The sequence below is a fragment of the Protopterus annectens genome, chromosome 1.part2 (genome assembly GCF_019279795.1).
Source record: "Protopterus annectens isolate FY-2018-M chromosome 1.part2, PAN1.0, whole genome shotgun sequence".
Lineage (NCBI taxonomy): Eukaryota > Metazoa > Chordata > Ceratodontiformes > Protopteridae > Protopterus > Protopterus annectens.
The window spans coordinates 667,411,383-667,436,931 of NC_056727.1; the positions used below are offsets into that span (position 1 = coordinate 667,411,383).

Consider the following 25,549-nt stretch of genomic DNA (forward strand, 5'->3'; position numbering starts at 1 on the left):
AAGACATCATTTAATGATTGTTTATGGTCAGGCTGTTGAGGTTATGTATACTACCAGAATGCAAACCAATGACAGATAGTAACAGTATCACCCACAGCACAGTGTCAAACCATGTCATACGCACATGTGTACCCATGTTCCAAAATGTGTGTAGTACAATGCATACTGGCCACCAATAGAAACTATGGAGTGTTAACACTGTGTAATACAGGGCATGTCACCCTGCCCATGTGTCCACTATGCACATACATGCAGACAGTGCACCTCCACCATGTTCACAAATGTACACCTGCAAATCTGTGCTGCACACATCCCACATGTACTGTCCACTCTCTAACACATGCTGCCAATACTACACACATCAGCCAAGTGGCACATGAGCAGACAATACACTATTGAAATTAACACTGGTGTAAACAATACTACATTGACAATCATAGCTTTAATGCATCATGCCTGCTCAGCTACACCTTCAAGGATATCATTACACATTACTGCTAACATGCTAACATTGCTGTACTGCTATAAAGTCACCCTGTGCATCAGCACCATGTTAGCCTGTTCCTGCATCAATGTTACAGATGACAGGAGGTGGCACAGGTTTCATCATATGCACAGGGTTTGTTGTTGGTTTGCCAGAGGCCTACATTGAGCCATACGATCGGTGTGTGTGTGTGTGTGTGTGTGTGTGTGTGTGTGTGTGTGTGTGTGTGTGTGTGTGTGTGATGGCCAAGAGTACTGGTATGGGCCAATGTTGATGTAATGTGTGCAGGTATGTGTTAGCCCTAGGTGTCTGGTTTATGTGTATGTGTGTCTGCATGCACACAGTTCCACCATGTGGCTGCCATATATGGGGATTTGTGGGACAGCCACAGACTGTACCTGTCAGGCTTTACAGATCACCATCTCTGGCCACGGATATAGTACCTGTGCCTGGCAGGGGTGCTACTGACAGTATCAGGTACTAAGCCAGACTGGGTACTATCCTCAGAGGTAGACATATGTACACTGGACGCAGGTCCCTGCTGGGACTGGCCAGAGCCACGTGCATGTGGTCTTCTAGGACAGTCTATGAACAGCCCACCCCCAACATTGCTGGGGCTGGTACTGGCACTACGGGAGCTGCTATGACTTGAGGGACGTCCGCGGCGATTGCCAGCTGCTGATGTTGCTGGCATATGTCCCCGTCATCTCAACTGTCCTGCACTGTCCTGACACATGGACATGACATTGCGGAGGACATCTAATGTCTCACCCCAACGTCTATCAGTGACCTCAATGTAATTACTGATGGCACCTGCTAGGTCACGGATACTGTCATTTAAAGCGGTGTTATGTGCCCTCTGTGCCCTTAGTCCCTGTCTGGTGTACCATTCCATATGTATCTGTGCCTCCATGACAGCCTGGAACATGTGTGAGGTTGTAAGACCTGTGGCACGTCTGCCAAGTGCATGCTGACCAGCAGTGCTCTGACGGAAACCCCTGGACATCTGCCTATGTGGTGTTGTTCCAGACCTCTAGGTATGGCTGCTGTGTCTGGATGCATGTACCATAGATACCACACTGTCCTGGCCATTGCTGACTGTACACTGTCCCTCAGCTAAGGGCATTGGTGATGATGGATGTATTGGCAGTATGACTGTGTGCATGGATGGGGTGGACACCTGTGTACTGTTGATTGGTGGCCCAACGACAGACCCAGGCAAACATGCCTGTGCCTCAACACACCTATCCTCATTATCACTATTTGTGTCAGTGACATCAGGTTCCCTGCTGCAGTGTATCAGCCCAACCTCAGCACCTGTGAGAGGAAGACAGGAAACATACTTTACAACCTGTACATGATGTCAGAACACATGCACACATGAACACATGCACACATGCACACATGAACACAAATACACTCCTCACTAAAGCAGACACACACACACGCACACACACACACACACACACACACACACACACACACACACACACACACACACACACACACACACACCACCAGCAATCCAGAAAATACTCAATAGAGGTTGATGGTGGGGTACAGTATTACAAGCCAAACAGTCATATCACACGTGTCAGCATGCAAGACTTATGCTGCTCAACAGCATGCAGTGTAGACAGTCCTTGCTAATAACAGTATACATGGCTTTGATGCATGTGTGTTGTTGTTCAGTGATTGGCCTCACCCTGGAATGCAATGTGTACATGGACACAACATTTCTGTGCAAGTATTACAAGCTCTTCAATGTGCTGTGCACTATCACTCACAGGTATACATACCATGGCTGGATGTGTATCTGTGTGTTACATAGATATCCATTACTGATTAGAGCATCTGTGTCTTTAGTAGATAATTGTGGACATAGGTTTAGCTCATGCATGCTATGTATGCACACAGGATGAGTTGTGCGTGTATACCTGATGGAATACAATTGCTCAACATAGACATTGTACCGTAGTTATGGTGAGTGTAGAACATATTGTGGACATGCCAGTGCCAGCCATGACATGACATGCTACAACACAACTGCAACATTAGACATCACACATACCCAATGTGTGTCATGTGACCTATACACTCAATAGCATTACAAGACATATATGTGTCACTTTGTGCAAATGGTGATTGCTATGCATATTGTATATAGGTGCATATGTTTACACACACACAACACTGAGGTGTATAGCAATGAATGCTATGTGTAGTACTGTGGTTACTGTAACTGGATGGGGTGTAGTACCATGAGCCATCATCATGCAGCATCATGTGGTCACTCAAGGCTACTAATGTGTGCCAGACCGGCATCTATCATGCTGTACCTGAACTGCAGTACCATGGCTACATTCACCATTTCACAGCCAGTTGTTACATGGGTTTGTAAGGTGCCCAATAGGGAGCATTGCCTAACATGAATGTGTTGTGTGTTGAAGAGTGTCGCACCACCCCATGATAGGCCTCTACCCCTCATGCATATTATGTGTGCTGTGTGGATAACATTTGGGATACTGGAGTGTGACCTTACAGCGGGTGTCTGAATACGCCATGTGTAGCATATTAACATGTACTGCGTATGACAAAGTTGTGTATGTTGTGTGCATGTGTATCAACTCTGCCTATCCAATGTCCACTACAGTGTAGCCACAATTGTTTGGGATGCTCTGTGTATTGCATGTGTTTGAGGCAGCTACTCACGTTACTGAGATGTGCATAGTCTCACAGCAAACATACACAACATGCATTATGTGTAGGTGTGTTACATGTGTGCATGGCCTACACCTCACCTATGACATGCACATTTTATTTGCAATATTTCATGTAGAACACACTCACCAGCATGGGTCTGCTGGCTTGCTGTCACACCAGAGGGACCTACAAGGATATGAGACAGTTTGTCAGTGGCAACAACTGTGGCATTGCTACTGTGGGTTTGCAATCTTATAGTACTACAATGGTTGACAGTCACAGGCCTACAGATCATGTTACAAATTATCAGTATTGCACAACACCAGGCTCCACATCTTCTAACTACACAGTACATATCTCACATATGCATGATCTACCAATAGAGGTAACAGTAGTCTACAGATATGCCATGTTACCTGCACGCTCCATGTGAACTTGCTGGGGGGCTCCAGCCTCCATGATGATACATGTATGCTGTTGTTGTTGTTGGCCAGGAGCCACCAGGCTCAGGAGCAGCTCCCCCACTCTGGTGAGGGGGGGATGGATGGTAACCCCACCATCTGTGGTAAGCTGTTGTCTACGGACATCAGACGCACGCTGCCGGACATGTCTAAGTAAATCACTGCAGTGATGGTGTACCTGCTCATATGTCCAGTTATGCATGCCTATGTCATTTACCCTACAGACAACATCTTGCCACAGTGCAGTCTGCTCATGCTGGTCCTGGCTGGTTCTTGAGAATAGCAGTGTGTAGTGCTGAACCAGACTGGTTGTTATGATGTCATCCTCAGCAGGACTATAGGTTGGGTTGCGATGGTGGGCCACGACCCTGGAAGACAATGAAACAATATGTGTGAGCAAGTAATGTGGCACACTTAACATTCTACAGTACAGATATCACTGAACTGCCATAAATAGCAACCTATTGTCTGTCAGAGGATACACACTTTCAATACCACATATCAGTGCTCAACCCACAACTGCCTGACAGTGCCTGGCACGCTCTATATATTAAACCATGTTCTGCACAGCAACAAAGAGAAACCACTATGTAAGACTATACAACAGCACATGGCACACTGTATGTGGCACAGTGCACCACCTAGCCACAGGAGGTATATATCAAGCTAATGCATAAAGAAATATGTCATCCATTGCAACGATTGTAAAGTCCAGTTGTAGTATTACCAGTATACCACACTAGTTGTTGATGGCAAATCCCTGCCTAAAATATGTGCACATTCATGAATATAGGTGGCATACTGCTGTACTAGACTACACATGTTGCTAGATACGCACTTATATCCTGTAACACACATATGACCGAGGGCATGTTACAGGCATACCCACACACACATCAGACATACATACAAGACACAAAGGTATGGCAACCCAGATGAGCTTTACATGTGTACCATACAGTACTGTGTGTCAGTACTTACAAAACCTTTTGCCGGAGGTATGTAATCTGAGGACTACAGGGAACCCATAAAACAGTGGTTCCAAGCAATGTGGACATACACCATACTGTGCTGTTTAGGCATACAGCTTCAGGTAGTACTACAGTTCATACAGGATTTGGATTCACCAGCAGTACCAATCAATAAGCATACATGTACTGCTTTAGCCTCCAATGGCACACCCCAGTTAACACCAAGGGACTACGTCAGACCGTATGCCATACTGCTTTTTCTGCCTAGCAATAGCATACACATCTTTTGCTGGGATCAGAGCTAGGACACATAATACCATGACAGAAACAGGTTCCCACTAAGCTGTCCCACATATACACAACTGTGACACATTCACCAACACATTCACCATCACACTCAGTCACCCTCACATAGCAATTATTGCAACAGGTACATGTGGGCATGTATTGGTTCATAGGTAGGTAATAGTCTATTGGCCCTGGAGCCTATAGAAGCCTAGCCAGATGGTACCCTGGCCTTTGACACTCAAGTAATTTAATTTACTAGTTCTCTGATACACAACTAGTAGTAGTCTCCACCTGTTGTTTTTTTTTTCCCCTTAATCCAAATAATTTTAATTTATTTTAATCTAATTCCACCATCATGGGTACCCATGATCATGCTCTCCCCAAGCATTGACTGACTGACTCTATAAAGCAATGGATATCAACCTAGAATATATAATATAATGTAAATAAAAACACAATTGTATAGTATTTATGTATCTGATTTTCTTTATATGAACCGAACCTTTTTTATTTATTTTTTTTAGGTAGTGTACTTTATGTATATATAAAAAAAAAGTGTTTTTTTTTCTGTGGTGCTTTTTCCCCGGCTCCCGCCTGAAAATGGACATGTATCAGTCGGACCATCCCGGTCAACAAAATTTCATGTGCCCTTGTCAAGCAGAGCCACAGAGGTGATTCCTGGGGTGTATTTCCTATCTCCCATCCAATCATTGAGATTATTCATGATGAGTGCTACCGAGGAGCTTTGTTTGCTATTGATAGGTAGTTTGTTCCAGAGTATGGAATGTCTCTGAGATAGGAATCTATCCCTCCAGCATGTTCTGTTTATTGAGGTGACAAGGTTTAGGTCCCTAGAGCATGTAGTTTGTAGGGATTGTGATCTGTTTACGTGGAGCATGTCCAACAGCTCTGGGTTATATGTTAGGCAGAGGTCACCTTTGGGTAGGCGGTATGCGACAGTCTATCTGTGGTTTTGTGAGATGGTCTGCATAGGGCATCTGTTTGAGGCCAGTAATACTCTTTGTGAGGTATGTCTGTGGCCTTTCCAGTTGCTGTAGATGTCTTGTGAGGTACATACCAGAAGGGGCATTGTACTCTATAATGGGTTTTGTGAGTGATGAGTAGAGGGGAACACTGACCTCTTTTTCCCTGGATGACACACCTTTTGTGATGAGGTGTGCCACGTAGACAGATTACATGACTAGTGTGGCACTGTGATTATCAAAGGGGAGACTACTGTCCACCTGTGTTCCATGGTCTCTTATCACACTTTCGGTGTTAAGTCGACTACCACCTATGTGGTAGTTCATGGGTACAGAGTTTTTACCAAAAGGGATGCCAATGCATTTTCAACATTGAGCTTGAGGCCATGGATTTGTCACCCGGCATCTGTCGCAGTAAATATGACTCTGTCTCTCTCTCTCTCTCTATGGATATATATATATATATATATATATATATATATATATATATATATATATATATATATATATATATATATATATATATATATATATATATCTGTATAGATATAAACATCCATTGGTGTACAAATAGATATACATATAGGCACATATACAGTCCACCTTTCATGGTGGGAATATCAATTATGCAAAGGATGTGAGGTATACAGTTATGTAATAATATTGCACAGTCTTGTGCAAAATGCATTGAAGGTGTTCTTAGCCCATGTAGCTTTAGCAGGACTAACTGGCTGCAACACTGCAAACCTAACAAATCACACCCACAGCGTTTAACCACCACATGTCATATACCAGCACTGTATGCTGTCTTGTTTGCCACACACTACAACCTACATACAAATATGCACATAGCAACCTTCACCAACATATATATGACCACCCTTCACAAACAGTTGCAGTATGTCCCTTGCTCTATGCACATGTACAGATGCTAATATGTCTGACACAGATATATCTCTCCGTATGTATGTGCCATACACACACAAGGTCCACACTGTTGTAAGTCCCTGGACCTCACAGCTAACCTGTTGGGCCTTGCTGCAACATGAACAGGTGTCACATGTGAGCACACAGTAATATTAGAGGGTGTATGTATAGCTGCAAATGCTAGATTAGCATACTAGCCTGGTACAGCAGTTGCCACTACTAAGATACACATTAATATGACTATCATGCATGTGTTACTCTGTCACATCCATGTTTATATAGCTATATGTGCTACTCTCCCAAACAGCCATTGTCCACACTACTGTAAAGAACACAGATAACATGGATCAGATGTTTGACATTTAATGCGGAGCTACATATGTCACAGTTATATCCCACTGTACACAGCTACACACTGATTTGTCCATGGCAGTAGTTATGCAGGGCATCTGTGCATAGATACGCACTGCTGCCACATATGGATGTTTCAAAGTATGTAGAGTACTCTTCAAAAACATCTACTACATGCGAGTAAATACATATCTGTTACATACCTTTCCTTCTTATGTGTTGGTAGTATGTTCCGTGTGTCTTTGGCTTTTTTTTTTTCTGTTGATGTGGAGTGTGTCTCTCTCTCTCTCTCTCTCTCTCTCTCAATATCTGCAATGGAATGATTGCGTGTGTGGCCAGCAAGTACAGCCTGCTTTTATAGGTATCTGCACATGTGCATGTGATGGCCTCTGCACCAATTGGTGGCCACCATTTGGTAATTGCATGCAGCCTGCTGTGTGGTAATTGCAGTACTCACTGTCATAGCAACCCAATGCTATAAATTGCTATGTCAGGTAGGCATAGCCCTTTCAGCTTTCCAAAGTGGGGCCCATGCTTGTTTGCTCTGGACACCGTTGTTTAAGTCAGAAGGTTGGTATAGTTCTTATATCTGAAGCTAGGGGTGTAGCCAGTGATTTAAATGTACTTAGACCTGAATGTTGCCACTTCCAGTACACAGTTGTCAATGAAGAATTGTACTCACCCCTACAAATGCTAACACAAGATACATGGGAGCATGTAGTTTCTTTTCTACTTATACAATTAACTGCCATACAAAAGTAGTTATTGAGATGTATTCATTTGCCACATGAACTGTTTGTGAACTGCTATACTGTGAATATTAATGTACTCACATCTGAACAGTTTGTGCTTTTTATTGTTGACATTAGCACAGGATGCTCAAGAAAACTGGACAATTCCAGTACTGAGTATGCCTACCTACATCCTTGGTAGACCCTGAACACACAGGTATATTGTACATTTGGGTGGGGATGCAGACATACAGAGAGCATTATGTATGATTGTGTGAATGTTATCTTGCTGGACTTAAAGGGTTGCTGTGCACCTGTTAGTTTAGCAAGGCAAGTAGTCTGTCTGCATAGCTCCCAACTGTGGACCTATCCAGATGGTAGCCAGACGTTAGGCTGTTATTCTCTGTCTGTGCAATGCACAGGTCTTTTCATCACTGGTACAATGGCATTGTTACAGTCGTTTGCTACCAGTACATGGTTACATCCTTTGGTATTTCAGTGTTGTACTCCTACATAAGGGTATGCTTGTGGAACTCCTTCCAAAGCTATTTGCACAGTGTGTAACAGCAGAAAAGATGATATGCCTGTGTGTTTCTGCCTCGGCCAGGCCTCTGAAACACTCAGGTACATATTTGAACAGAGTGAGGTAAAGGTAGGTAAAAGTGAGGTACACCTTCAAAATATTAGAGACAGTAAGTGGAGACTTCGGGAGAACCATTGCATATGGATTACTACACCTTTTCTGAAGTACAAGCGGTGTCTAACTCCTATATATTGTCATTATTCTTTAGGTGTAATACCCCACCTTTCTGCCTAATGTCAGTACTTTTCAGGGGATTCAGAGGGACACAGCTAACATATGTTTCAAAATCAGGGACATCCCTGAAATGTAGTCACAGTTGGGATGTATGTCCTCTGCCCTAATCAGATATGCCACTGTTTGTCCTGCTATGATACTGTGTGGGGGTTGTAAAGTGCTGCTCTAACACCATTTACTGCTAGAATGGCTGGTTCTCTTATCACAGTCATGTAATGCAGTTCCACAACAACTGCTGGTAAAGTTCCACAGAATAGGTTTTGTGTTATGGCATTCCGATTTTTCCTTTACATTCACTCATTCTGATGCATGATATATCTATTCCAGCAACAACCTGCTGTATATCTACTGTGGCTTAGTGGTACTTCATGCAGTCTAGTGTGTCCAAGGTCCGGGGTTCGAGAGTGACAGAGGTGTTTTATTTTGCTGATGAGCAGAACAAGGGCCCCCACATGCAGGGTGACTAAGGCACTTTTAAACAGTTGTAGGCGTGTTTGTGTGGGTTTGTGCAAAGCTTAGCAATGCTTAGCTAACCGCACACAAGTGCACACTCGTGCAAACCCGCTAACTACTGCTTAAAAGTGCTTACTCCATCTAACCCTCGCTCATTTCTTTGAAAGAAAAGAAAATGGGGAGATAGGACAGTGGTGAAAAAGGGGCACAAAGAGGGAAAGACAGTGGGGAAAACAGCTCGGGATGTGCAGGACGGGTGTAGGGATGGACCATAGCTGCCCATTTCTTTTACAGCAACAGCTGTGCATATGCAATAATTTTGGAGGGAAATATGAATCTTTCCACCCCGGAGAGAGGGGTGAGGACAACAAAGTATATGGTACTTCCATTTTAAATGACATTTTATATGTCCAGCAGACGTGTGCAAAATGGGCAGCTATGTATGGGGCGTAATTTGTCTTTGGAGCAGATTGCTCTTTTTTTTCTTTTTCCAGGTGAGAGTGGAATGTGGAGTAGGGGATGTAGGTATATTTGGGGAGGTAAGTTGGGGAGGTAAACAGACAGGGCAAACAAGACGCATACAGGGGTGGAATATGACACATGTTGGAGGTGAACAACATTGACTGGGAAGGATGTTTGGAAACCGCAAGCCCATGAGCCCACAGATGGCGACAGTGGAACTGAGATCCCCACCCATGGGCAGTCACCACTGCACCTTCACAGACCAGAGGGTGGCTGTGCTGGGGTCTGCGTAGGAGGGGCAGTCTCACCCGTGAGTCACACCACTCGTGCCTCAAGCTGGCGTAGAGAATCAGTGACATAACGCTGGATCTCCCTACACACCACAGCCCGAACCGTTCGGAGGGTGAGAGGAGGCCCTCCTCTGCCCACACTTGCACGGGGGGATGAGCCCCATCCCCTGCAGTGCTTCCACCCGAAGGTGGCACAGGCCCAATGGAGGAGGAGGTCCCGGGCTGGGCACCAGACCTGCTGCTGCCAGATGCCATCGCCAGTTGAGGTGGGACAGGTAGGTCCGCTGGGACCGGCCTTCCCATACGTTCTATGTTTAAGAGGATTTAATGACAATATGGGTTGGTAGCAGCCAACAGCATTCCAAATTAGTTGTAACAGCATGCAGTAGTATTCCCATTAACCCAACACACCAGAGTTCCAAAGGTTGAACAGCAAGCTTAACACTTGCATATATAGAACAACAGTGGACATTCCAACAGCATGCAGGATTAATTGGTGGCAACAGGCCACCAAGATTGTGATATTTGAACAGGGCACATGCATCAAAGTAAATGCAGATATTTATAAACCAATAGGACATATGTCCCAACAAATGTTTTGAGATTAGACATACCCATTGAGGTGTGGAATTGCATTGTTTATGCACATACAGTAGGGTGTAAAAAGATACCTCCATTAACAACTTATATATACTTATAGTTTACACTACATTCCTATTGACTGCGGGTATATATCCCCTACATGTATTATTACCTTAGGCAATGTCCGTTAAATTGTGAAATGGGTTTTGCTAGTTCTTTATATACCTGACCTGTATCTGACATACAAACTGTCCAGGATACAGATGTTACTGCTACGTATTTATATATTATATTTATATTTATATGTCTACATATCTAGATGTGTTCAGGTGACATTATCAGTTATATTTTAACAGCCCCCTACATTTCTAGCAGCACACTGACATTTCTGGGGAACACAGTAACAAGCTACTCATGTGCCAGATTAACCTGTACATGCCGGCCATGAACCAACAGTTGAGGACTGTATATATGCTTAACAGCTACTGGCACTCCCTTCATCCACTTTATATGGGCCTACCCAAGTGTGGGTTGACAGCGCTTAATACAACAGTACTATTTCTATAATGCAAGAGTACAACAACATATCAAAGAAAGTGACACAGACACATTCCAGGAATTATACCTTTATTAATTACAAACACACTTTTCTAGAGGCTCTCTCATTTATTTGATATAACAGTGCATGCAGAAGACTTATTCAAGACTTATTATACCTTTATTATTGGGCTACAACACTTTTTTTCAGGCTCTCTCGCTTATTTTATATAACAATACATGTAGAATAATTACTATTGTGCCTGGTGGCGCAGCCTTAGCAGCCTATCTGCATAGGCTTGCTGATTCGCAGCATGGACACCTGTAGCTGTGAAGTAAATGAAGTGATATTGAGACATACCTATCCATAATATAGACTACAATAGCAGTTCTTACATACTTCATTCCATGGCTACCTACTCAGTAGTGGGGCATTTTCCATCCCATAGGCCTCCTGTATCCACTGGTTCAGTCAGTCCTCCTTGCGTCTCTTCTGGTCTGAGTAGTGGTGTCTGACCTGCTCACCAGTCCGAGGGACACCTGTGGCACTGGTGAGATCATGAGCTAGACGGTTCCAGGCTTCCACTTTGTATTGGGTGCCTTGGAACTGGCCCTGCAGGAGTCTCTCCTCATGATTATGGACGAGGAGACAAAACATTACTTTTGACACCTCAATGCCCCAACGTTGCACTCGAAATCGAGAGCCCTCTCCAAAATCGGCCATGCTGACTGCAGATGGGAGCTACAACTAGTTGTGGCAAGTATTCCCACCTATGGAGCTTAAATATGCCTCATTTGCTGCACTTATCTGTGATTGGCCGGTTTTGAGGAAACTCACCTACTTAGCAATGGGTAAACTTCTATTGATATGTATGTGTGTGTTAAAAGTGCATGCATATGAAAAGCTGTCATGGCTTAGTGGTTCAGTACTGTGATTATGGTGCACAGTATCCCAGGTTTGAGGCCTGTCATTGCCTTTTATTTTACTACTGGCCAGACCAGCTAGGAGGTGTGGCTGTGTTTAGCTAACTTTGCTCAACTTTGCCCAACGTTGCCTGACGTTGCCCGGTGTTGCGCTAGTTAGCGCGGTGCGCAACTACGCGCAAACATGTTCTGTTTGCACTAATAGGCTCGATGCGCAGCTCCGCGCAAAGCTATTGTGCTAGTTAAAGCAGTGCTAAGCTATGAGCAATTATACTGAAATGTGCTTAATACTGGTAAACTTTGCTTAGCAGTGCTTCACATTGCTTAAGATACATTACTTATGCATTCATCAGTATGCATAACCATTTCACTTTCTTAAATATATATAAAATTTGTTCACTACTACATAGGCCATTTCAATGCTTTTTACTAAAATTTCAATGATAAATGTCAGGAATTCTTTTCATATACAGATTTCCAACAGAAAATAAAAAGGGGAGTGGTGGGACTCGAACCGGGAATGCCTCCTCTTTGTGCGAAGGTTCTACCACTACGCTATTGCTATTTTGCTTAATTTGCATATAATTTTCTTATTATCCTCTTCGATGTCTTGACTGCTAAGTGTACTAAGCAATGGGCAAAGCCGCGCAAACACGCCCAAATACCGGCAGCTATATCGGGAATAAGAATAATAATAAAAAAATAAAAGTTTTACATTTTATAATTGTACTGGGGTTTAGAATGTGGGGGAGTGTAGTGTTGGGTATGTACACATTTGAGCAGACTCGCTCATGTCAGTTGACATTTCCCAATTGAGTGACTTGCAGGGGTGTGGATTTCTGGACTGCTCGGCAGTCCGACACGCCCCCTGCACTCGTGCATGCTCCATGTTAGCCTTTGAGTTGAGGCAGTGCGCCCTCATTAATATGCATGGCACGCTGCCGTCTTACTCTTAGACTGGTGTTTCCGTGTAAGACTACTTTAGTCTTACATGGAGGATTCGTGAATCCTGGGGATTATCTTTACTCAAAATGTAAAACTCATTCAATCTTCGATATAAATGTGAGTTTACTGTGCAAGTTACTTTGATGTCATCAGCAAACTTTGTTACACTACAATGATTACTTGCCAGTAAAGTAGTCAAACAAACAAGGTCAGTTCATGTAAATGGAGTTCTGGAGAAAGGCTCAGACAATGCTATTAAATGAACTATAGAGGTTATTCCAGTGTGATAAGGTTTAGCATTTTACTTTAGTCTTGTCTGTTTCTGATTCCAGCGAGGAAGCAAATTTCTTCCCATTCTGGACTTCACTGACTTCATCCAACACTCCATCTCAGCTGATAAAGGATTTTTTTTTAAATCAGAAAGAAAGCTAAGATTATCCTCATAATGAATAATAACTTCACCTAACCCTTTATGTACTCTTGTCATGGAGAGGATAAAGTTGTATCCAAGTCACTCAGCTTTACCTGCATTTCTGTAAGTGATACTATGCCAGGTTGATAGACTCTAATCCAAATATTTAATCAGCAAACTTCATTGCATATGCGTATAGGCATATGCAGTGGCAGGGATACAAATCATAAAAACTGTAGAATTTTACATATCTTGATGTGTACCTAGTGCTGGGATTCAAGCTTGGCATTGAATTCTCCAGGGAAGGGTAACTTTCTTATACACTATTCTCATTGGGGAAGTGGTAGAGACTAGCCTGGCATAACTTTAGAAGGTTGTAGAACCAGTGTTTGTGATTTCCTGTCCTATTTTTCCACGTGTTATTACATTTGGAGATAATAGCAGTTGGCTATCTTCTGATTCTCATACTCTTTTAATTCCAGAAGGGGTAGACTGAGCATTCCATATGTAGCCAGTCACTCACTGCTCTTGGACTTTACTTCATTCATGTTTGTGGAAGATGCTCAGATAGTAGGATGCACATAGGATGGGCTGTATCATGCAAACAAACCCTAAGAAGAAAGGGACAGTTCAGTCATCTACTGTTATAAGTAACTCACACAAATGTACTTCTTTCAGGAGGATTTTCACAGCAGTAGGACTGATAAGCTCACACTGACTGTCAGCAGTGTGCTTTTTTCTAGTTTGCATAAAATGTGTAGACTTTTACTGCAAACTTTTAATTTCTTAGATGCGATTTTTGTTAAAAGTTCCTGTCTTGAAGAATTGATTGTGCTGTAGCATAGTGCTAGCTTTGTATATGATCAAGCAGTACATATTAGAGGCACATCAGCTGAAGGTATGTTTATTTTTTATGGAAGATGTATCCATTGCTAAATATACACACACTGACACATGCAGACCTGCACCCAACACGCACACACACACACACACACACACACACACACACACACACACACACACACACACACACACACACACACACACACACACGCAGACATACACAGACAGGCACACAAACACACACACACACACACACACACACACACACACACACACACACACACACACACACACACATACACACACACACATGTACACATGCACACACGCACACAAACACATACACACATGCATGCACGTCTCAGTACTATTGGCAGTGAGCACCTCATGGAGCTGTCCTGTTGCTATCCATTTCTCTACACATCAGGGATATAAGTAAGGATGTTTCTGGACACTGTGTGCATTTGACATAATATACTGAAGTTGGTAATGATACAGTCTCTTCTTTTTATAACACCAAGTAATCATTTGTTGGAAAAAAACACTTCATGTTACAACCCTTCTTTCTTTTTCAGAGTTATGTAAACAGAATCAAGCCTATGGTAAAAGACGGTGTATATTTTATGTATGAGGCACTCCATGGTCCACAGAAAAAAATTCTTGTAGAAGGAGCAAATGCCGCTTTGCTTGACATTGATTTTGGTAGGTATATATCCTTATGAGTTGTATTAAAGCATACAGAATACTATTGCATTAGTATGTCATGATGGTACAGGCCATTCTGAAGATAAAGTATGTATGAACTGCAAAAATATTTATTTCAGATACATAGTAAACTCAGAGAAATATTCCTTCAGATACTTAGTAGGTGTACTTAAGTAAGAGCCTCTGAGAAGAAAGTATTTGACATACCTGGTGACTAAGTCTATTTTAATGGAAATTGTGAGACAAGGCATTAAAACCATGGCCCATCACCTTAGCGAATCAGTTGATTCATAGCATTATTTTCACCATGTTATATGTAAATTAATTTTTACAAATAACCAATTTTCAGTAGCTGCAAATGTAGTATTTTATTTATTTATTTAACATTTGTTTACTGGGAAAGTCTGACTTGGAATGAGCCAATTGTCAACAGAGACCCAGAGAGGAACACTCCAGATGCAAGTCTGTGTAACATGGGAGGAAACTGGAGCACACAAAGGAAACCCACACAAATGCATGGAGAACATGCAGACTTTGCACTGAAGACACCCCAGCCAAGAATTGAACCAGAGAACCTCTTGCTGTGAGGCAACAATGCAAACCACTGCACCATTGCGCCATCCATCAAATATAAGAATGGAGAGAATATATTTGAGGGTATCAGTGAAATCTTTCTGTTTTGCAGGTACACGGATGGGGAGTGCTTCCTTTCTTCAGAAGGTCCTATTTAGTTTCTGATGAGGGGAGCTGAGCTAGAGGGTTTCCTGTATTAGAAAATTCTAATATTATTTGTAGGCAAAAGGTCAAATGCGGCTAAAGAAATTCTTTCGCAAGAAAAATATGATGGAAAACTGGAGGTACCAGCATCTGTGTGGCAGCCTTCAAAGATTGCTTTGCACAGATAAAGACTCGGGACAGTATACTGTAACCAATTGCCAAGTACTCTGTTATGGTGAAGGTGGTTGTGAAGGCTGCCAGCCTAGCTAGATAGAATTTTGTAAATAATTATATGTCATTATATATATTAATATGATCCACAGGCTTGTTTTTACAAATGTAAGAAAACTAAATGTAAGAAAACTGTGTATGTTCTGAGCTTCAAAAATGTAACCACAGTGCACCCTGCTGGAAGAAAGTTGATAAGTAAAGCATTGTATGACTGTTTGATCTCAAGCTCGGAGACAGGATGTCTGGGCTGGAAATTCTCACCTGACAGTAAGACGTTATCCCGTTCGATTCTCAGCTAGAGCTTCTTCTGTTTGGAGACATGCGTGAATGGGCGTACCTTCGTTGAAGGTTGTGCATCAGGGCTGGCAACTCGACACATAAAAATCTACTGCCAATCATTAGTGGACTGGAGTTCCGCTGTGGCGACCCCTAACCGGGAAAAGCCAAAAGACACAACAACATTTTCAGACAAGAAATAATTACTAGGTTTTACACGTAAAATGTCTTTTTATTGCTGTGGCTTCCTGCAGGTGCAGCTTACAAGGAAATGTAAATTTTGATTTTCTGTTAACCTGGGAACAAAAGGAGAAGTGATAACAATTATGTAATCTGAGATGAGTCAGCAGTACTGTGTATTATCAATTTAAGACTTTCTCAAAGAGAATGATTGGGCATTTTGTATCTTGTATTGGCTCTAGTAAGAACACCCATTCACCAGCACTTGCTTGCTCTCTTTGAAAGTAGTTATTTAGAACATAGTATTTCTCTTAGTTAGATAGGAATTTAGCCAGATTAGTCTAGCTGTTTTCTATATTTATGTCAGACTATCCTGCAATATTGTTTTAAAGCATTTTCCTGTGTTCTCTGAACTCTGTAATGTCATTATGTTGAAGTAGTAAGTATTGTCTTGTGTTTTTATTATTTATTATTAAATATTTCTAAACCTTTTAACTGTAGCTGTTTTGTGTAGAGATAATTTAAGCTCTAGAGTACTTGCACGTATTTGGAGATACTGTACAAAGCCACTCCAATCACTTTGCTGTTTGTCACACTTACTAATTGGATAATAGTAACATTGCACATTGAAATTGGTCACCCTTTGGGAAAGGCCTTATAGTAGCTGATGGTCGGGGTTGGTGGCAGTCGGTACTACCTTATAGTCTGGGCAGAAAGGGGGCATAGCTGGAGAACCTATGCCAGCCTTCTCCAGAAGTGTCTGTGTGTCTGTATCTAAATCAAAGCTTAAATTGTGTGTGTGTCAGCTACTTGGGCAGGGACATGAAGCACTGGTTGGACAGAGAGGGTGCTGGAGGTTTTAGCTTGACCATTAGGCTGAGATCTGAACCCTATAGCTGTGCCAGTGGGCGGTCTTATTGGGGATCTGGAAAGAAAGGGAAAAAGCAGCCCCCGACTGACTGTGATTTCTGTGTGCTCTTAAAGGAAATTGTACTTTACTGTGTGTGTACTTGTTATCTTCCCAATGTGGATGCCCCTCACTGATGTTAGTGGTGAGGATTGAGGCTCCTTGATTACTGGACCAGTGCATGGGTGTCACATATTAATTGGTTGGCAGTAGTGGGATATCCACATCACATATTAATTGGATTGTAGTGGTCTGGACATTGAATTCCTGTAGCTTGTGTATAGTGATCACTGAAGGTGTTTTTGTACTCTAAATCAGCCACACAGTGAACATTCATAGTTCAGATCACAATTGTTTTATTTCTTTTGGTAGCTTAGTTAGTCAGGGAGAGCAGGCAAGCATGTCAGCAGAGGAGTATGGCAAGCTGATAAGGAGCCAGTTGACTGAGATGTGTCAGACTAAAGGACTGGTGCATGGAAACCTGACTAAAGCAGACATGATTGCAGCTTTGGTCACAGCTGCATCTGAGAATGGCAACCAGGAGGATTATCAAACTGGCTGTGGAGATGTACAACACTCAGAGAATGGACAGCTCAGCCTTTTTACAGAGGACTTAAAAATCCATCTGGAGCTAAAGAGACTTTAGTTAGAGGCCAGGTGCTTGGAAGTAGAGGCTGAGGAGAAGGAGAGGCAGAGGCAACATGAAAAGGAGATGCTGACTCTTCACTAGAGTCATGGAGGTAATGGGAAAGGGAATAACCAGACCCCAGAAGTACAAAAGTTCAGTAAATTTCTTCCAAAGTTTACAGAAGAGGATAATTTTGATAGTTTCATTCATATGTTTGAGAGGGTATCTAAACAGTATGATGTTGACCAAAGGCTCTGGGTATGGTTCCCGACCCCTTTATTTCATGGCAAAGCTGTAACAGTGCTGTCTAAACAATCTGATTGTTAATGTTTTAGTTATACTACTGTTAAGAATTGTTTGCTAGAATTTTTAAGCTAACACCTGAAGCTTATAGGAAAAGATTTTGTGAGCATAGACCCAAGGCAGATGAAAGTGTGTGTGAATATGTTGCTGAACTGAGCACTTAATTTCATAGATGGGTGAGTGGATGTCAGGTCACCACTTTTGAAGGGCTGGAAGACCTTTTGGTGAGGGAACAAGCCCTTAGCACTTTGCCAGAGGACATGAGGATCTGGTTAGCTGATAGACAATGTGCTACTTCAGATGAGTTGGGGAAGAAGGGAGACCTACACCTACCAGGTAGGGCACCACTGCACAGGAAAGAGACCCCCAGTGCTGCTCATGGGTCTAAGGGAACCCATAGTGGGCAGCCAAGACTGCCCCAACAGAATCTGACAATAGCAGGGGAAGCCACTAGTCCAGGTACACGTCCAGGACCTAGGGTTAAATGTTTTGAATGCAACCAGTGTGGCCATGTGGCATATAGATGTCCACAGAGGCAAGGTGGGGAACAAAAGGTGAGGGAGCCAGTAAGTGGGAAGGAGAAAATGCCAAAAGTAGGTTGTCTTGAGACAACAAGGGTACCAAACTACCACCAGAGGTTATATCCTGTCGTAGTGAATTGCAAAGAGGTCATTGCTAAGAGAGACACAGCCTCTGACATAACCATTGTGAAGCCTGCAATGGTTACTGGGGAGTACTACTTACCTGGGCAGTCTACTCCAGTCAAAGCTTTAGGAGGACCCCATTCCAGATACCTTTGGCTAGGGTTCACCTTGACTGGGACAGCAAGTAGGTGTGTTTGAGGATATCCCTGCAGATGTCCTGATAGAGAATGGTTTTGATAATGCAGTACCATGTTCTCATGCGGTTACACACATGGAGACAACCATGTGGGTTTGGAAGCCTGGGGAAGGCCCAGACAGACCACACACTTGCAGCTAGAACTGGTGAGATGTTTACTTCAGGGAGGGAGCTGTGCTGTAGCAGTGAGACTGAAGGTGAGGCCCAGCTGCTAGTGGGTACCGATGGACCCTTGGACAGAGTGACTGCAAGGGCAGAGGTGAGTAGTAGTACCCAGGATGACAGTGAGGCACCGCTGTCAGAGAATACCAGATTTCCTGTGGAAGGGGAGTTGGGAAGGGTTACAAAAAGAGAGTTGAGACAGTCTCAGCTGTCAGATCCTACATTACAAGGCCTGAGGCAGGTAGCTAGTGAGGCACCTGATTCTCAAGGGAAGGGGGAATCTGTATACTGGGACAAAGGGATACTGTATAGAAAGTGGACCCCTGAGGGAGGGCTAGAAGATGAGAGGATACAGCAGTTGGTAGTGCCTAGCGCCTACCATCTGGTGCTTCTAGCGATAGCCCATGATATTCCCTTTGCAAGACATATGGGCATAAAACATACAAAGAGACATATTATGCAGAACTTGTATTGGCCTAGAAATTCCAGAGATGTAATAGGGTACTGCAGGACCTGTGAGCAGTGCCAAAAGGTAGGCAAGGCAGGAGACAAGGTGAAAGCTCCTTTGAAGCCTTTGCCTGTGATTGAGAAGCTATTTCAGAGGGTAGCTATGGATATTGTGGGGCCTCTGAATACCCCAAGTTCCACAGGGAAAAAGTATATCTTAGTGGTAGTAGATTATGCTACAAGATACCCTGAGGCAGTGGCTTTGTCCTCCATTGAGGCGGAAAAGGTGGCAAATGCTTTGTTAAATGTTTTCAGCAGGGTAGGTTTCCCAAAAGAAATACTGACTGACAGAGGTGCCAATTTCATGTCAGACCTGCTGGCTTGTCTATGGAAGTACTGTGGGGGTGAAGCACCTGAAGACCACCCCATACCATCCCCAGACTAATGGTCTTGTTGAGAGGTTAAACTCTACAATCAAGTCCATGCTATGAGCATTTGCAGACCAGTTTAAAAGGGATTGTGACAAATGTTTGCCCCATCTGTTGTTTGCTTCCAGAGAGGTTCCCCAGAAATCCACAGGTTTTTCACCCTTTGAATTGTTGTATGGGCATAGGGTGAGGGGGCCTCTAGATTTAATTTGTGATGAGTGGGAAGGTGAGTGTGAATTTCACCAGGAGTCTATTTTGGCATATGTCCTAAACCTCAGGACAAGGCTCAGGGAACTCATGGGCTTGGCCCAGGAGAACCTGGCAGAAGCCCAACAGCAGAAAAAGGTCTGTTATGACAGGAATGCTTGAGCATGAGAGTATGCTGTAAGGCAGCTTGGGAGAGACCCTAGAAGATGGTAAGGAAGATCAGTGATGTTAACTACATGGTAGAACTGCTAGGCAGGATGCAGGGGCACAAATTGTACCATGTTAACATGATGAAACCTTACCATGACAGGGAGGCCCCTGTGCTGAGTATTTGCAGTGCATTACAGGAGGAGTCTGAGGGAGATCTGGTGACTGATCTCCTCAGTGAGTCTCGAACTGACACCTCAGTGGAAGGGGTAGCAATGTCCCAGCAGCTATTTCCTACCCAGGTTCGAGATATCCAAGCAGAGATACAGGAGTTTGTGGACATGTTCACTGGGAAACCAGGGTGCACCCACCTGATGCAGCACCAGGTGGATATAGGTCCCCAAAGGCCTATTAGGCAGGCCCCTTATAGGGTGCCTGAGAGAGTCAAATAAACTCTGAGGGAGGAGATACAGGAAATGTTGGAACTAGGGGTAATTCAAGAGTCCAACAGTCCCTGGGCCTCCCCAGTAGTGATGGTGCCAAAGAAGGATGGCACCACCAGGTTCTGTGTGGACTACAGGAAATTAAAAAGTCACACAGAGTCAGATCCTTAACCCATGTCTAGGTCAGATGAAGACCTAGAGCAGCTGGGTGGGGCTAAGTATCTTACCACCATTGATCTTGTCAAGGGTTACTGGCAGGTGCCCTTGACTCCCTGTGCTAGAGAGAGATCACCTTTGTGACTTTTTTGGGCTTGTATGAGTTCACAAAGATGCCCTTTAGGATGAAAAATGCCCCAGCAACTTTCTAGAGGCTGGTAGATCATACCCTAGCAGGAGGGGTTGCTCTTGCTTACCTAGATGATATTGCCATCTACAGCCATTCCTGGCAAGACCACCTTCAGCATGTCAGGGAGGTGCTAGGCAGACAACAGACGGCAGGGTTGACCATTAAGCCCAGCAGATGTCAGGTATGTATGGCAAAGGTCTCCTACCTGGGAGATAGAGGGGGAGTGGTGAGATCAGGCCAGAACCTGCCAAAGTGGAAGCCATTCAGGCATGGCCTGTACCTGTTACTAAAAAGCAGGTGGGGGCATTCTTAGGGACATCAGGGTACTACAGAAAGTTCATCCCCAGTTATAAGTACTATAGCTCCTCCCCTCACAGACCTGACAAGGAAAAACAGGCCAGATAAGTTAGTGTGGGCCACTGCATGTGAGCAGGCATTCCAGAAGCTTAAAAAAGTTTTGGTAGGACCCCCTATGTTAGCCATTCCAGATTACAGCAAATAATTTGTTGTGCAGGTGGATGCTTCAAACCATGGGGTGGGGGCTGTACTTAGCCAGATTTCTTCAGAAGGAGAAGAGCACCCAGTGGTTTATCTCAATCGTAGGCTCCAACCCAGGGAGGAATGCTGTGCAGCTGTAGAAAAGGAATGTCTAGCCATAGTGTGTGTACTGCAGAAAGTTCAGCCTTTTCTGTATGGAAGGAAATTCACTGTAGTTACAGATCACAATCCCCTAACATGGTTAAATCAAGCCAGCCAACAAAATGCCAAGTTATTAAGGTGGAGCCTAAGTTTACAAGTATATGATATGTCAGTGCAGCATGGCAGTGGGATTAGCAATGCCAACGCAGATGGGCTCTCAAGACAGGGAATGGGCTAAGGTGTACTCATTGTAAATATTAATATGATCCACAGGCTCGTTTTTACAAATGTAAGAAAACTGTGTATGTTCTGAGCTTCAAAAATGCAACCACATTGCACCCTGCTGGAAGAAAGGTGATAAGTAAAGCATTCTATGACTGTTTGATCTCAAGCTCAGAGACAAGATGTCTGGGCTGGAAATTCTTTCTATTGTTTTCAGACAAGAAATAATTACTGGGTTTTACATGTAAAATGTCTTTTATTGCTGTGTTTCCTGCAGATGCAGCCTGCAAAGAAATGTAAATTTTGAGTTTCTGTTATCCTGAGAACTAAATGAGAAGTGATACAAATGATATAATCTGAGATGAGTTAGCAGTACTGTGTATTATCAATTTAAGACTTTCTCAGAGAGAAAGATTGGGCATTTTGTATCAGGTTTATGTCATAAGCTCAAAAGTTGATATCTCCGAAGCACAAAACTCCGAACATAAAACCTCGAAGTTCAAAAACGTTGAAACATAGAACGGAGATCACCATACAGTGCAGGAAGGGAAGATTTCCCTTTACTGCACTGTAGTGCAATCTCAGAATTGGTATATTTAAGTAGTGAGGGGTGTGAGGGGTGCAGGGGGGCTTGCCCCCCTGCAGATTGTTTTGTTTTGGTTAATTAGGGGTTTTTGGTAGATTCGATGTTGTCAGCTTTCGAGGTTTGAAGTTCGTGGTTTTGAGCTTCGGAGTTATCAGCTTTCGATTATGTGATGTAGACCCTTTTGTATCTTGTCTTGGATCTAGTAAGAACATCCACTTACCAGCACTTGCTTGCTCTGTATTTAAGTAGTTATTTATAACTTAGTATTTCTCTAGCGTTAGATAGGAATTTAGCCAAATTAAGCTAGCTGTTGTCTATATTTATGTCAGACTATCCTGCAATATTGTTTTAAAGCATTTTCCTGTGATCCCTAAACTCTGTAATGTCAGTGTGTTGAAGTAAGTATTGTCTTGTGTTTTTATTATTTATTATTAAATATTTTAAACCTTTCAACTGTGGCTGTTTTGTGTAGAGATAATTTAAGCTCTAGAGTACTTGCATGTATTTGGTGATACTGTGCAAAGCCACTCCAATCGCCTTGCTGTTTATCACACTTACTAATTGGATAATAATAACATTACACAGTGAAATTGGTCACCCTTTGGAAGGGCCTTATAATAGCTAATAATAGTAGTTGGTGGCAGTTGGTTCTACCTTGTAGTCTGGGCAGAAAGGGGGTATAGCTGGAGAACCTGTGCAAGCCTTCCCCAGGAGTGTCTGTGTGTCTGTATCTAAAAAATCTTAAAGTGTGTGTGTGTGTTAGCTACTTGGGCAGGGACACAAAGCACTGGTTGGACAGAGAAGGCACTAGAGGTTTTAGCTTGACCACTAGGCTGAGATCTGGACCTTATAGCTGTGCCAGTGGGGAGTCTTATTGGGGATCTGGAAAGAAAGGGAGAAACCAGCCCCAGACTGACTGTGATCTCTGTGTGCTCTTAAGTGAAATTGTACTTTACTATGTGTGTACTTGTTATCCTCCCAATGTGGATGCCCCTCACTGGTGTTAATGGTGAGAATTGAGGCTTCTTGATTACTGGGCCAGTGCACGGGGTTCCTATCAGCATTTTGAATGTTGAAAATGCCAAACTTAATTTAATCGAACTGAAATGTTCGTAATCTCAGAAGAGAGAACTGACAGAACATCGATTTCTTTCCCAGGGAAAGAAATCGGTGGGCCGTCATCGGAGTTTGCTATTTCCTCCACTGTGGTGCGGTCTTGGAGTTGGTATATTTAAGTAGGGTGGTGTGGGAGGCATAGCCCCCCACGTTGGGCAGTGTGGAGGGCGAAGCCCCCCACTTCTGTCAGTATTTAAAGTATTGAAATTTTTTTTTTGCTCGGAACACCGATTTCTTTCCCTGGGAAAGAAATCGATATTCTGTCAGTTCGCTCTTATGAGATTTTGAACATTTCAGTTCGATTAAATTGCATTCAGCGTTTTCAGCATTCGATATGCTGATATAGACCCAATGCACGGGCATCACAGTGGTTATGTATGTAGCAAGTCTGAAAAGGAAGCATGGGTCCAGGCAGAACTTTCTGTTTTGCATCCGTTCAGTGATTCAAATTTAGTACTGTTGCCCCCACCTCAAATTTAAAAATGCGCACCTTCTAAATTTTGCCCTGTATACATTTAAGTAATGCAGGTATTCTTTCAGCTATTGCCCCCAGATCAATAAGAAGCTGATATACTGGAGTAGTTGTATATGCAAAAATCTGTGAACAAATCTGTGTTATACATATTAGTTTAGAGAGTACATAAAACTGCTAAAACTGACCAAATGACTCTTAACTTATTAATCATATGAGAAGACATCTAGTGTTTTAATATCAGCACTTTTATCTAGTGCAAAACCTAGTTCAATCTATGCTGTTAGATTTAGAGGATTACATATGCTGTTATTTTTAAGGCATTGATTTCCATATTGTATATTTTGTTTACTATGAATAATCCATATGAAGTTATTGAAGATGGATTCCATCTTCTGATTATAGTCATATGAACTGCCACCAGTAACTTAAAACAGTGGTCTCTGGGCTTTAGGTACCCAATTGTGTTAGGTATGTTGAATAAAATAGTTGCTTATTTAAAGTCAAATATCTTACTTCAGAGGCTTTTTCTTTTTTGCAATACATACAGTTACTAAAATGCTAAAATATTGTAAATGTTCTTATAGTCTTCAGATCCTTACCAAGGTCCCACGCTGTTACTTTTTATATGGACTGAGAGAAGAGCCTGATGTGAAACATAGCCTCTAGTATCAGCATTTCAGCCTAGCCACCTGCAGGGGATGCAGAGACAGGCTTCAGGCTTTTATCACTATGCAGAGGCTAGGATGGAAGTTGCTAAAGTGGCTTTATGCAGGGAGTAACAGGAAAGTTCAATGAATGACCCAGAGCTGGCGTCAAGGTAATGGAAAAAGGTAAAGGATTAGAAGGCTCTACAGCAGTCAAAACCTCCCCTATTGAAAGTCTGCTGACAAGGCAGCCTTGTATTTCACGCTAGTCATAAAACTCCCTGTTGAATAGTGCAGGACCAGTCTCACATGAGTCATCAGCAGATAATGAGAGGAGTGTGGAAAACATACCCCTAGCAATAGCCTCATTCAGTGTGCCAACAGTTTCTGTTTCTACACTGATTCTCCATTGTTCAGGCGGGCTTTACTAGGCTGGTTGGCTGGCTGGCATGGAGAAATCCATCAAGTTCCCAAGTGAAGACTCTATGGCTGAACCTAGAATCAGAAACTGTTTTTTGGCCTCCATTGAGTCAAGTTTAATTCACCAACTCGTTCCTTTGAATCTACATGATTAATCTAGTTAATGGTTATGGGCATACAGTTTGATATTTGGTGAGATTTATCCTCTGATATGAAAGTGGACCCTAAATGATTATGGTTTGGCTGTAGTGCATGTCCCCATATATTCCTTTTATGACATGATACTGCAGGTGACATATGTGGTCCTACATTTAGA

The 25,549-nt window shown here is 42.9% G+C and overlaps 1 protein-coding gene across 1 annotated transcript in view; it reads left to right on the forward strand.

Moving 5' to 3' along the window:
- ADSS2 (adenylosuccinate synthase 2) overlaps positions 1–25,549 on the forward strand; it is a 1,823,915-nt gene that overhangs the window by 1,450,634 nt on the left and 347,732 nt on the right. The window contains exon 8 of the mRNA XM_044058193.1: positions 14,740–14,866. Within this exon, the coding sequence (XP_043914128.1) occupies positions 14,740–14,866 (127 nt within the window). The remainder of the gene's footprint in view (positions 1–14,739; positions 14,867–25,549) is intronic.